The following is a 14,334-nucleotide window of genomic DNA, read 5'->3' as shown; positions in this document are numbered from 1 at the left end:
CTCCAAAAAAAAATATAACCTTACATTTTGGCTATATTCCTAAAATAGATAACCTAATGAAAGCTTATCACAAAAATTAGACGAGTGTAAATAACAAACATTTATTGGTGTCACTTATGGTAGAAAAAAGTTCCTACACCAGATGTACATGACCCAATTGTTAAATAGAACATTTCCGAGGTGAGCACACTCCCAACCCATTGTTTTTTACCCAGTGTTTTAAGATTGCCAATTCCTTCTCTCCCCCCACCCCAAGACATGTGAGCAACTGCTAATGAAAAGCAGTAAACAGCCATTTAGGCTATAGCATTTTCAACTCCACTCAGAGGTGAAGATTCCAATTACATTCGAGACTTAAGTTCTCTCAATTTTCTCCTAACGAAAGTTCCTGAGTCCAGTATTTACAATATTACAGCACTAGCAGAACAGTGTCTACAACTCATCTTTGTCTGCTGTTTCATCTTCGCCAGTTGGGGGAGGGCCTGCACTTCCATAGAGTTTGCTGATAATTGGCTGAACAATTTCTTCTAGCTCCTTCTTTTTAGCTTTGAAGTCTTCAATGTCAGCATCTTGGTGACTTTCCAGCCATTCAATCTTTTCCTCTACAGCTTTTTCCATGGTTTCCTTATCTTCCGAAGAAAGTTTACCCCCCAGCTTTTCTTTATCTCCAATCTGATTCTTTAGAGAATAGGCATAACTTTCCAATTCATTTCTAGTATCAATTCGCTCCTTGAGCTTTTTGTCCTCCTCAGCAAACTTCTCAGCATCATTAACCATCCTTTCAATTTCTTCAGGTGTCAGACGATTTTGGTCATTGGTAATTGTGATCTTATTTTTGTTCCCTGTACCCTTGTCTTCAGCTGTCACTCGAAGAATGCCATTCACATCTATCTCAAAAGTGACCTCAATCTGTGGGACCCCACGGGGAGCAGGTGGAATTCCAGTCAGATCAAATGTACCCAGAAGATGATTGTCTTTCGTCAGGGGTCGTTCACCTAGAAGTTACAAAATCTTGTTATTGACAAACATTGGTAGATCTGAATCCTGACAGTGTATAGGAGGCAAGGACACTCTATATCAAGCTAGAAGTGGCTCGGTCTTACTAGACTACGAGAAGCACCAACTGGGACTTAACTGAATTTCATCTCATTCTTATATTCTAAGCCAACTCAGAAGTTACTTTTAATGAGAAGATTTCAGTGCTGACCACAAAACCCCACACTAATCAAAGTAAGACCCTCACCTAAAATTAGCAGATACTTTCCTAGCCATTTCAGTACAGTATATTAAAGAAATCATGTTTTCTAAAGTATACCACGGTATTAACAAATGTAAGTAATTACCTTCATAGACCTTGATTGTAACAGTTGGCTGATTGTCAGAAGCTGTAGAAAAGATTTGAGACTTCTTTGTGGGTACCACAGTGTTTCTTGGGATCAGTTTGGTCATGACACCTCCCACAGTTTCAATACCAAGTGTAAGGGGACATACATCAAGCAGCACCAGATCACCTGCAAAAATAAGTTAACCAAGATAAGCTCTAATTCAAGAATCAAAGGAGCACTACTAAGCAACCTCCCTATGAACTGTGTAAGAGTTCACCATCTCTTTGCCACTCGGTTATGTGTTAGAGGCAGTGCAATACACACAGTAAGGTAAAGTCTCCCAAGATTGCCACAGGTTTTTACTAGCTACGTAACCTTGGACAAGCTGCTCACATTCTATTGCTGCTGAAGCCATTATGGAACATGCTGTGACATTGACCTACCTGTATCTTGATCACCAGACAGTACACCAGCCTGGACAGCAGCACCATATGCCACAGCCTCATCTGGGTTTATGCCTCGGGATGGCTCTTTGCCATTGAAGAACTCTTTAACCAGTTGTTGAATCTTCGGGATTCGGGTAGAACCACCAACAAGAACAATTTCATCAATATCAGACTTCTTCAAATCAGCATCCTCCAACACTTTCTGGACAGGCTTCATGGTAGAACGGAACAGGTCCTAGAAAAAGAGACACAATATGATACCTGTGACACCTGGATGCACTGTCCTAAATTCAGAGTATAACTAATCCTCATTAGCAAAGAAAAAAACAACATACCATGTTTAACTCTTCAAATTTGGCCCGAGTTAGGGTTTCAGAGAAGTCTTCTCCTTCATAGAAAGACTCAATTTCAATTCTTGCCTGATGCTGAGAAGACAGGGCCCGTTTGGCCTTTTCTACCTCACGCCTGAGTTTCTGCACAGCTCTGTTGTCTTTCCTAACATCTTTGCCAGTCTTCTTTTTATACAGCTTGATGAAGTGTTCCATGACACGCTGATCGAAGTCTTCTCCACCCAGATGAGTGTCTCCGTTAGTGGCCACGACTTCAAAGACACCATTGTCAATGGTGAGAAGAGACACATCGAAGGTTCCACCACCCAGGTCAAACACCAGGATGTTCTTCTCACCCTCCCTCTTATCCAGGCCATAAGCAATAGCAGCTGCTGTACTGTTAGGTGGATAAAAGGAAAAAGAAAAATGCTTAGTCAAGTTCACGTTTCTTTGATTTGGTAAACATGCCACACCCATGAATTTAATACTTACGGCTCATTGATGATCCTCATAACATTCAGTCCAGCAATAGTTCCAGCATCTTTGGTTGCTTGGCGCTGGGCATCATTGAAATAGGCTGGTACAGTAACAACTGCATGGGTAACCTAAGAAAGTAACACAAGATTATTAGGTATATCTTGTCACATGATGGTTTAACCTTTATTTAAATTACAAATAAACCATCAATTTAGTCTCTAAGCTAGTTTATTTCCAAGATGGGTATGAAATTACATTTATTTCTAAACACGTAACTGAAAGCACTAAATGATTACACATGAAAAATGTCTGGCATACAGTAATTCAGAAAATATTTCCTGAATGATGTCATTCAAAAAATATTAAAATCATGACGGCATCTATACATAACAGTCAACCAAGAGGGGAGGGAATCCTAACACTGTTCTAGAAGTATTTACCTTTTTTCCCAAATAAGCCTCAGCAGTTTCCTTCATTTTAGTGAGAACCATGGCAGAAATTTCTTCAGGAGCAAAGGTCTTTGTTTGCCCACCTCCAATGTCAACTTGAATGTATGGTTTAGTTTTCTTTTCAACCACCTATTTTAAAGAACAACAATTTTAAGACACAGACCAAAGACATTCTGAACCCTAAAAAGAGGACTGTCTGACACTCATTTCCTCCCCTCATAGTGTGATTTATCTTGGAGCTGAAAATTGACCAGGATTACTAAAGAGCCTAGGTAGGTGCCACAGAGACAAACGTATTCAGTTTTAACCTGTCTCAAACTTTGTAGACACAGATGTGTGTTAAATTCTTTTTGTTTCCCTACTACTCTGTTTTATGTTTTGTAACATACTAATTAAAACTTCAAGGACTAAAGAACACTGTCGAGAAAAGTCGTTTTAAAGTTGTATAGACCGTTTTTATGACCTTTTTTGCTGTCTCAACACTTCCTCAGTTACTTCTTCACCACCACCACCACCTCCTAGCCTCTCTCCGAAAAAGAAAAAGCTGGTCGGACCTTGAAAGGCAAGAACTTGATGTCCTGCTGCACAGAAGGGTCGTTCCAAGTGCGGCCAATGAGCCGCTTGGCGTCGAAGACCGTGTTCTCAGGGTTGGAAGTTAGCTGGTTCTTGGCTGCATCGCCGATTAAACGCTCCCCTTCCGGGGTGAAAGCCACATAAGACGGCGTGATGCGGTTGCCCTGATCGTTGGCGATAATCTCCACGCGGCCGTTCTTGAACACCCCGACGCTGACGGAAAACGACCAAAATCAGCACCGCACTTCTCACACCACCCCAGGAGGCCACACCCCATTCTCTCCTTCCACAAATTCTACTTACCAGGAGTAAGTAGTCCCCAGGTCGATGCCGACCACCGTGCCCACGTCCTCCTTCTTGTCCTCCTCCTCGGCATGAGCCGCGCCGAGGAGCAGCATCACCGCCGCCACCAGGGAGAGTTTCATTCTGCCGGCGCAGTCGGCCAGTCGGTCAGCAGGCAGGCAGGACGTCGCTGGCAATTCACTCACAGGGCGCAGCACGGAAGCGCACGAGAATTACCGACCTGAAAAAGACCGGAGCCTGAGGTGAGGAGGCGTAGGTGCCGAAGCGAAAGATAAGGCTGGAGAAGAAGGCCGCGGCGCTTACCCCGGCACTCTCAAAACACCCAAATCGGTCAGTCAGTGATGTCTCGGTCGGCGTCGACGGCGCCGTCGCCGACTCCCCTTATATACCCTCCCCCCAGCCCTGTCGTGGAGGCCGCCGATTGGCGAAGGCGCTGCTCGTTGGAGGCCGCTGATTGGCCCAGGCTACTAAGCTGGCCACCGCCGATTCGAAGCGGCCTCCTCCGCAATTAACGTCACTGTTACGCCTCCTGGGCAGTTTCATTGGCCGCATGTCTCTCCACTAACCATCAATGGGCGGCAATATCCGCCCCCTGAGCGGGAACCATTGGCTCAACAGCTGCCTGTCCCTCGCGCGACCTCTCACTCTAGGGCCGTTTCCGCCGCTGAGGTCCCGCCTTTACGCTGGGCCCCAGGGGATAGGCGATTGTCCGGAGTGCGGGATCCCCCGGGGCTATGAGCCTTGAGGCCTTCCCTCTTCCGCTGCCCTCTCTCCGCTCCTCCGTCTCAGCTAGAAGCCGCAAAAGGTCCCCTCCTCTCCCCCGCCTCAATCTTGTCCTAGACTGCGGGGTCTCAGGGTAGATGTTGGGTTCACATCAGAACAGTCCAGTGCTTCTGTCCTTCACAGCCACTGCCGGGTCCAGAGTGTTGATCATCGTATCCTGGTCTGGGCTCTGTCTGGCCGCTAATAACGGCTCCTCTCAGAAAGTTGTATGTTCGCTTTACCCCTGCCCAGTATCTTTGTCTATACCAGGCCTTTCAAAATTGCTCTGCCCCACGGTAAGTCACAGCACCGACCTGGCCAAAGTAGTTGCCTCCATGCCCTGAGTCCCCACTATGGTAGCGCTCTCCAGAAAAAAAAAGAGCTTATTAAAGCTATCCGCCCCCACCCTGGATATATCACTCTTAATAGCTTGTAACCCCTTCTCCCTTACCCATCCTTTCCTTTTGTGGTTCCGGGTATCATTTACAAGGTCTTCCTCATCCCTTGTTTTTGATGTCTTAACTCTCTTCATTCTTCTGGAAAAGGTCTGATTGTGCTAAAAGCATTTGACAGACAAAAGGAGTCTTGATAGTGTCTTGTTCTTGTATAACATCCTTCAGCAAGAAATAAGAGGCTACTGTTTACTTAAAGGCTTACAATATTCCGAGCAGAAGTCTTGGTGGTACAGTGGTTAAAGCACTCAGCTGCTAATAAAAGGTGGCGGTTGGAACCCACCAACTGATCCACAGGAGAAAGATGTGGCAGTCTGCTCCCATAAAGGTTCACAGCCTTGAAAACCCTGTGGGCCAGCTCTACTCTGTCCTATAGGGTTGCTATGAGTAGGAATTGACTCCATGGCACGCAACAAGAACATATTCCAAGCATTGTTCTATGTGCTATTTCTGATTTGTTTGGCCTTTACCATTAAGTACTTGGTAGGCATTTCCCATTTTGCAGTTGAGAAAACTGAGACAGAAAAAGATTAATAACGGGTTAAAGTTAAATCGGATTGATATCCAGATCTGCTTAAATCCATAGCCAGTGCGTTTAACTTCCTCATTCGTTCTATTCATTCATTCAACAAATGTTTTTGAATAACCTACTATAAGTAGGCCAAAGCTCTGATATAAAATTTTTGAGATTCTTACAGAAAATACTAGGGGCATTATCATAGTGAGGAACTGATGACCCCAATATTTTTCCCACTATGTTGGGCATCTTAATGTACCCTTGATACTCATGGGTACTTGCAATACAGTGTCCATATTGCACTGAAACATCTCACACACAGTTCACTAAGATGATGAGTCAGTTCTCAAGAATTTTCCCTTCTCCTTTAGTGCTCCTCAAAGTTTATGCTGGTGACTCAGAGTTGACTCCATTCTTACTATAGTGGTTGCATCATCCATCTCGTCAGGGCTTGTAATACCACCACAACACTGACCCTTTGGGTTGCATCAGCCCAGTATCAAGGTAGAAATCACAGTTTGGCCACATTAAAAGTTCATGTCATTTCAAGCAAATTTTATGTATATATTGAAGTTCATTTCCATTGAAAAACAAAGCTCTCAGTTTCACCCTCACCCTTAATTGATTGTGGTAACCTTTTGGAACTCTCTTTCTAAATCCATAAAAGTGATATCTGGTGAACTTCCAAAGAAGATTGTGTTGGTGGTTGCAACATTTGTTTAAAACCAAGTATTTTATGCTAAATATTCCAAAGTGTGATCATTAATATGTTTCTCATATAAAGTATAGAAATGGATTGAACAGGGAAATGCGTAGGCAAACCTAGTTTACTAAATGTTAAGTGCCTATAATAATATCAGTGCCAAGTTATCAATACTTAACCAAGTACCAGATACTGTACCAAACACCATATGTGCATTATCTATTTTAATCCTAGTGAATGTGTTTTTTTATACCTACTTTAGAGCTGAGGAATCTGAAGCCCCAAGTGATAAAGAAACTTGACCAGGAGGTCACACAGCTGAGGAGATGTGGAGCCAGGATTTGAGTGTTGGCAGTTTGATTTTTAACTTGTATTGTCTAAGTTGTCATCTTGAGTTTTGGGTTTATTTAAAAAAAAAAAAAAAACCAAACCTGTTGCCTGTCAAGTTCATTCCAACTCATAGTGACCCTGTAGGACAGAGCAGAACTGTCCCATAGGGTTTCCAAGGAGCGGCTGGTAGATTCAAACTGCTGATCTTTTGGTTAGCAGCTGAGCTCTTAACCACTGTGCCACCAGGGCTCCTTTGGGTTTATAGGACTTATATTTTGTTTTAGGATATAGAGTAATTATATATTTTATGAATATTTTGATAATAGGCAAGAGGCAAATGTAGATTTTATCCAGTAATTTAAGCCAGTTCATTTCACTTGTGCTCCTATGCGTAAGAAAATAGATTTCCGCTTCCCATCTGATCTCAGAAAGCTGAAAAGAGTTAGGACTGATTAGGAATGAATATGACTTAGCTTCTAAGTCTTCCTTTCTGAAAGAGGAATTAATAAATAATCGAAAGGCATACAACAGGAAGGAAAAGAACGTATGTAATTAAAAATTGAATATTGAGACCCAGATAATTGAGATCTTACTACAAGGCTTGTTGGAGGGAACATTCAGGTAGAAGATAGAAGGACATATGACTTTGAAAAAAACCAACCTCCCAAACCTTAGTTTCTTCATCTATTAAACAGCAGAGGTTTCTGTCCTGCCTATCTTACTGGGTTGTTTCAAAAATCAGATGAGATGTTCTATGTGAAAGCATGTTGAAAGTTGTAGAGTAGTGGTAATGTCAATAACAGAAATATACAATGAAAAGAAATTTTAGGAGCTCTTGAAGTAAACCACCACTTGAGAGTCAATTTTCAAATATTTCTTTCAATGGGAAATAAAAAGAATTTGATGATTACTTTGAATCTGACAAAGATTTTTGGAAATGTTTTTAGAAGTGCTATATTTATTCTCTTGTGTTGATCATGTAGATGTTTATTTTATTAAGGGACTGGGAATAATTAATTAACTTCCTTAACCTTCACTAAACAACATTGGAGTAAAATAAAAGTGTCTCCCTAATACCTGAACTAGGAACAATACTTGGTATAAATCATTGTTTTTTGTGTAAATCACCTTTTTCGTTTTCAATTTTTAAAAGTGAATTCTATAATTAAAAAAGAACTTTTGCTTCCCCACACACAAAAGAAAAAGTAACATATAATGCATTTTCTATTCTTCACATATTTCTGTTGTTGTTGGAAAGCACTGAGGAGGGCACTCTGTGTCAGATAGAGTGAAAGGGGAAATATTATGGCCTTTGGAAGGAGAAAAACGGTATGTGAGTTTGAGTTCTGTCACTAGCTATGTGACTTAGGCCAAGTCACTTAACCTCCCAGAGGCTCTATTTAGTAGTCTGTAAAGTGAATATAATTCTGCCTCCTTACAAGGCTGTTATGATTAAATAAGGTAATATATGTAAAAGTTTTTTTTTTAACTGTAAGGCAGTTAATTTCATACATAAAATGCTAGCTTTTAATTGTTGTTTCTTCTGTCTTAAAATTTCCTTTTAAGTAAAATAAACTGCCAAGTATAAAAGGATACCTCTATAGAATTTAAATGATACTATTTGACCTATATCTTAAATTTCTAAATTTTTTAGTAGGAAATATATGTAAATGATATGAAATTCAAAGGGTGCAAACATATACAATGAAAATAATCCCCCTACCACTAAGTGTCCAGCCCAGTTTCCCATAAACTGGTACAAGTAACTACTATTACCACTTTCTTTTCTCTCTCTCTCTCTGTATTCCCTGTTTTAAAACCGGTGATGGGCATACTATACACAGAGTTTTGCTTCTTTATTCACTTCACTATATTTCTTGGAGATTGTCCCATATCAGTACCTACAGAGCTGCTGCTTTTTTTTTAATATGTCAATTGTAGCTATTCTTTTGTACACCAGTGTTCATTGTGTACTGCTCACAATAGCCCAAAAGCAGAAACAAATGTCTAGCCAAAGATGAATGGATAAACAAAATGTGCTACATATATACAACAGAATATTACACAGCAACAAAGACAAATGAGGTTCTAAAACATGCTACAACATGTTTGATGAACCTTGAAAACGTTATGCTGAGTGAAACAAGTCAGTTACAAAAGAAAAAAATATTGTATGATCCTGCTTATATATAAAGACCAAAGTTTATTAATAGTTCAGGAGTGGGAGGGAAGGAGAGGAAGCCATTACTTAGAGGACACTAAGCTTCTGTTAAAGGTGATGGAAAAAAATTGGAAACAGATAGTGGTGGTAGCTGAACAACACAATTAACATCATTATCATTGTTAGATCCTGTCAGTTAGTTCTGATTCATAGCAACCCTATTATAATAGAACAAAACACTGCCCAGTCCTGTGCCATCAGGACAGTCGTTCTGCTTGAGCCTATTGTTGCAGCCACTGTGTCAATCCATCTCGTTGAAGGTCTTCCGCTTTTTTGCTGGCCCTCTATTTTACCAAGCATGATGTCCTCCAGAGACTGGTCCTTCCTAATAACATGTCCAAAGTACATAGATGAAGTCTTGCCATCCATAACATAACTTCAACATAAAAAAAGTTGAGGTACTGGTATAACAACAGATAAATAGACAAATGGAACAGAATTGAGAACCCAGATGTAAATTCAACCCCCTATGAGCAGCTGATATTTGACAAAGGTCCAAAATCTACTACATGGGGAAAAGACAGCCTCTTTAACAAATGGTGCTGGCATAACTGGATATCCACCTGCAAAAAAATGAAACAAGACCCATATCTCACACCATGCACAAAAGCTAACTCAAAATGGATCAAAGACCTAAATATAAAATCCAAAACGATAGAGATCACAGAAGAAAAAATAGGAACAACGCTAGGAGCCCTAATACATGGCATAAACAGTATACAAAACATTACTAAAAATGTCGAAGACAAACCAGATAACTGGGAGCTCCTAAAAATCCAGCATCTATGCTCATCCAAATACTTTACCAAAAGAGTAAAAAGACCACCTGCAGACTGGAAAAAAGTTTCCAGCCATGACATCTCCGGCCAGCGCCTAATCTCTAAACTCTACATGATTCTGCTAAAACTCAACCACAAAAAGACAACCCAATTAAAAAATGGGCAAAGTATATGAACAGGCACTTCACTAAAGAAGACATTCAGGCGGCTAACAGACACAGGAGGAAATGCTCACCATCATTAGCCATTAGAGAAATGCAAAACAAAGCTACAATGAGATTCCATCTCACCCCAACAAGGCTGGCATTAATCCAAAAAACACAAAATAATAAATGTTGGAGGGGTTGTGGAGAGATTGGAACACTTACACACTGCTGGTGAGAATGCAAAATGGTACAACTGCTTTGGAAATTCATTTGGTGCTTGCTTAAAAAACTAGAAATAGAATTACCATACAATCCAGCAATTCCACTCCTTGGAATATATCCTAGAGAAATAAGATCCTTTACACGAACAGATATATGCACACCCATGTTCACGGCAGCAGTGTTTACAATAGCAAAAAGTTGGAAGCAACCAAGGTGCCCATCAACGGATGCATGGATAAACTATGGATATTCACACAGTGGAATACTATGCATTGATAAAGAATGGTGTTGAATCCATGAAACATTTCTTAACATGGAGAAATCTGGAGGATATTATGCTGAGTGAAATCAGTCAAATGCAAAAAGGCAAATATTATATAAGACCACTATTATAAGAACTGGAGAAATAGTTTAAGCAGAGAAGAAAATACTCTTTGATGGTTACGAGACGGGGAGGGCAGGAGGGAGGGAGAGGGGTATTCACTAATTAGAGAGTAGATAAGTTCTATTTAAGGTGAAGGGAAAGACAATACACAATAAAGGAGAGGTCGACATAAATGGACTAAACCAATACCAAAGAAGTTTCCTTAAAAAACTGAACACTTCAAAGGCCAGCATAGCAGGGGCGGGGGTTCGAGGACCATGGTTTCCGGGAACATCTAAGTCAATTGGCATAATAAAATCTATTAAGAAAACATTCTGCATCCCACTTTGGAGAGTGGCGACTGTGGTCTTAAACGCTAACAAGTGGCCATCTAAGATGCATCAATGGGTCTCAACCCACCTGGAACAAGGAGGAATGAAGAACATCAAAGGCACAAAATAATTATGAGCCTAAGAGACAAAAAGGACCACATAAACCAGAGACTACATCAACCTGAGACCAGAAGAGCTAGATGGTACCTAGCCACAACCGATGACTGTCCTGACAGGGAACTCAACAGAGAAACCCTGAGGGGGCAAGAGAGCAGTGGGATGCAGACCCCAAAATCTCGTAAGAAGACCAGACTTAATGGTCAGACTGGACTGGAGGAACCCCGGAGGCCATGGACCCCAGACCTTCTGTTACCCCAGGGCAGGAATCATTCCCAAAGCCAACTCCTCAGACAGGGATTGGACTGGAATAGGGGATGGAAAATGAGACTGGTGAAGAACAAGCTTCTTAGATCAAGTAGACACATGAGGCTATCTTGGCGTCGCCTGTCTGGAGGGGAGATGAGAGGACAGAAGTGTCCAGAAGCTACCCAAATGTACAGGAGGAAAGAGAGGGGAGGGAAGTACTGTGCTATCTCATCAGAGGGAGAGCAATTAGGAGTGTATAGCAAAAAAATGTAAATTTTTGTATGAGAGACTGACCTGATTTGTAAACTTTCACTTAAAACACAATTAAAAAAAAGTCAAGGTACTGGTATAACAACAGCTACATAGACCAATGGAACAGAATTGAGAACCCAGATGTTAATTCATCCCCCTATGAGCAGCTGATATTTGACAAAGGTCCAAAATCCCCTAAATGGGGAAAAGACAGTCTCTTTAACAAGTGGTGCTGGCATAACTGGATATCCACCTGCAAAAAAATGAAACAAGACCCGTGTCTTATATCATGCACAAAAACTAACTCAAAATGGATCAAAGACCCAAATATAAAATCCAAAATGATGGAGATCATGGAAGAAAAAATAGGAACAATGCTAGGAACCCTAATACATGGCATAAACAGAATATAAAATATAACTAATGACAAACAAACACCAGAAGAGAAAGTAGATAAGTGGGAGCACCTAAAAATCAACCATTTAAACTCATCAAAAGATTAAAAAGACAAACTATGGACGGGAAAAAAAATTTTGGCTACGACATATCTGATCAGGGTCTAATCTCTAAAATCTACAAGATACTGTAACATCTCAACAACAAGAAGACAACCCAATTAAAAAATGGGCAAAGGATATGAATAGGTGCTTCACCAAAGAAGACATTCAGGTGGCTAACAAATACACGAGGAAATGCTCACCATTATTAGCCATTAGAGAAATGCAAGTCAAAACTACAATGAGACACCATCTCACCCAAACATTACTGGCACAAATTAGAAAACAGAAAATAACAAACATTGGAGAGGCTGCAGGAAGACTGGAACACTTATGCACTGCTTGTGGGAATGCAAAATGGGAAAAACCATTTTGGAAAATGATATGGCACTTCCTTAAAAAGCTAGAAATAGAAATACCATATGATCCAGCAATTCCACTCTGAAAATATATCCTAGAGAAATAAGAGCCATCACATGAATAGACATATATATACCCGTGTTCATCACAGCATTATTCACAATAGCAAAAAGACAGAAACAACCTAACTACCTGTCAACAGATAAATGGATAAACAAACTATGGTACATACACACAATGGACTACTACACAATGGTAAAGAACAATGATGACTCTGTGAATTATCTCACAACATGGATGAACCAGAAAGGTATTATGCTGAGTAAAATTAGTTGGTCACAAAAGGACAAATATTGTATGAGACCACTATTGTAAGAACTGAAGAAAATGTTTAAGCACAGAAAAAAACATTCTTTGATGGTTACAAGGGTGAGGAGGGAGGGAGACGGGAATTCACTAACTAGATTGTAGGTTAGAATTATGTGAAGGGATGGACAGCACACAATACAGGGGAAGTCAGCACAACTGTACTAAACCAAAAGCTAAGAAGTTTCCTGAACACAACCAAACACTTCAAGGGACAGAGTAGCAGGGGCAGGGGTCTGGGGACCATGGTTTTAGGGGACATCTAGGTCAATTTGCATAACAAAGTTTATTAAGAAAATGTTCTGCATCCTATTTTGGTAAGTGGCATCTGGGGTCTTAAAAGCTTGCCAGTGGCCATCTAAAATGCATCTGGAACAAAGGAGAGTGAAGACCATCAGAGACACAAGGAAAATACTACCGCAAGAGACAAAAGGGCCACATAAACCAGAGACTTCATCAGCCTGAGACCAGAACAACAAAATGATGCCCAGCTACCAACAATGACCATTCTAACAGGGAACACAACAGAGTCCCTGATGGAGATGGAGGAAAGTAGTGTGCAGAACTCAAATTCTAGTCAAAAGACCATGCTTAATGGTCTGCCTGAGACTAGAGGAACCCCAGAAGACATAGTCCCCAGACTCTCCGTTAACCCAGAGCTGGAGCCATTGCTGAACACAATTCTTCAAAGGTTAGACTGGACTAGAAGAGTGTACTTCTTAGTTCAAGTAGATACACAAGACTAAATGGGCAGCTCCTGACTGAAGGCAGGATGAGAAGGCAGAAAGGTACAGGAGCTGGCTGGGTGGACATGGGAAACCTGGGGTGGAAAGAGGGAATGTGCTGTCACATTATAGGGATTGCAACTAGGGTCACATAACTGTGTGTATAAATTTTTGTACGAGAAATTTACTGGAGCTGTAAACTTTCACCTAAAACACAATAAATTAAAAAAAAAAGTTGAAATGGCAAATGTTACATATATATTTACCACAATAAAAAAATAGTAGCTAGCCTTAATTGAGCACCTACTATGTGCTGGATGTTTTACATATTTTAAATCTTACATTATAAATTATGTGGAGATTCGTTGTTCAGTGGTAGAGTTCTTGCCTTCCATGTGGGAGACCTGGGTTTGATTCCTGGCCAATGTACCTCATGTGCAGCTACCACTTATCTGTCAGTGGAGGCTTGTGTGTTGCTATGATGCTGAACAGGTTTCAGCAATGCTTCCAGACTAAGGTAGACTGGGAAGAAATGCCTGGTGGTCTACTTCCAAAAAATCAGGCAATGAAAACCGTGTGGATCAAAACAATCCAACCCGCAACTGATTATGGAGATAGAGCAGGACTAGGCAGTGTTTTGTTCCAATGTGCGTGAGGTAGCCATGAGTCAAGGCCAACTTGATGGCAGCAAACAATTCTAAGTTTGTTTTTGTTAAATTGAGACTGTCACAGAAATTTGTGACAAATCTTACTAATAGGTCAACTATTGTGTTGGAATGTTGATTGTTATAAATCCTAGTTGATGTTGTAAGCCATTATTTTAAAATTTTTTAACAGTACTGGAAGTCCTAGCTAGAGCAATAAAGCAAGAAAAAGAAATAAAGGGCATCCAAATTGGTAATGAAGAATTAAAACTATCCCCATTTGTGGATGATATGATTCTATACATAGAGAACCAAAGGCCTCCACAAGAAAACTACTGGAACTAATAGAGTCAGCAGAGTCGCAGGATACAAGACAAACATACAAAAATCAGTT

The 14,334-nt window shown here is 40.7% G+C and overlaps 1 protein-coding gene across 1 annotated transcript; it reads right to left on the bottom strand.

Annotated features, from left to right (window-relative positions):
- Positions 1-87: 87 nt before the first annotated feature.
- Positions 88-4,328, bottom strand: HSPA5 (heat shock protein family A (Hsp70) member 5). The gene is made up of 9 exons (XM_003407736.4): positions 4,206-4,328; positions 3,903-4,122; positions 3,581-3,812; positions 3,018-3,155; positions 2,593-2,705; positions 2,107-2,497; positions 1,769-2,006; positions 1,344-1,511; positions 88-995 (listed from the first exon to the last, which is right to left on the bottom strand). Exons 2-9 carry the CDS (start codon positions 4,022-4,024, stop codon positions 433-435), a joined length of 1,965 nt encoding a protein of 654 aa, XP_003407784.2. The 5' UTR covers positions 4,025-4,122; positions 4,206-4,328; the 3' UTR covers positions 88-432.
- Between the last annotated feature and the right edge of the window lie 10,006 nt (positions 4,329-14,334).

Source organism: Loxodonta africana, chromosome 9, assembly GCF_030014295.1.
Source record: "Loxodonta africana isolate mLoxAfr1 chromosome 9, mLoxAfr1.hap2, whole genome shotgun sequence".
In the NCBI taxonomy this organism is placed as follows: domain Eukaryota; kingdom Metazoa; phylum Chordata; class Mammalia; order Proboscidea; family Elephantidae; genus Loxodonta; species Loxodonta africana.
Note: the sequence above shows the minus strand (reverse complement) of the source record. Positions and strands in the feature narration are given on the sequence as shown.

What these genes read in the sequence shown, in the direction of transcription:
- HSPA5 (XM_003407736.4), bottom strand. Translation starts at nt 4,024, where the DNA reads ATGAAACTCTCCCTGGTGGCGGCGGTGATGCTGCTCCTCGGCGCGGCT. An exon ending in ATGAGGATCATCAATGAGCC is followed by an intron (nt 2,498 to 2,592) that starts GTAAGTATTAAA and finishes TCCACCTAACAG; the next exon opens with TACAGCAGCTGCTATTGCTT. An exon ending in TACAATCAAGGTCTATGAAG is followed by an intron (nt 996 to 1,343) that starts GTAATTACTTAC and finishes TGTAACTTCTAG; the next exon opens with GTGAACGACCCCTGACGAAA.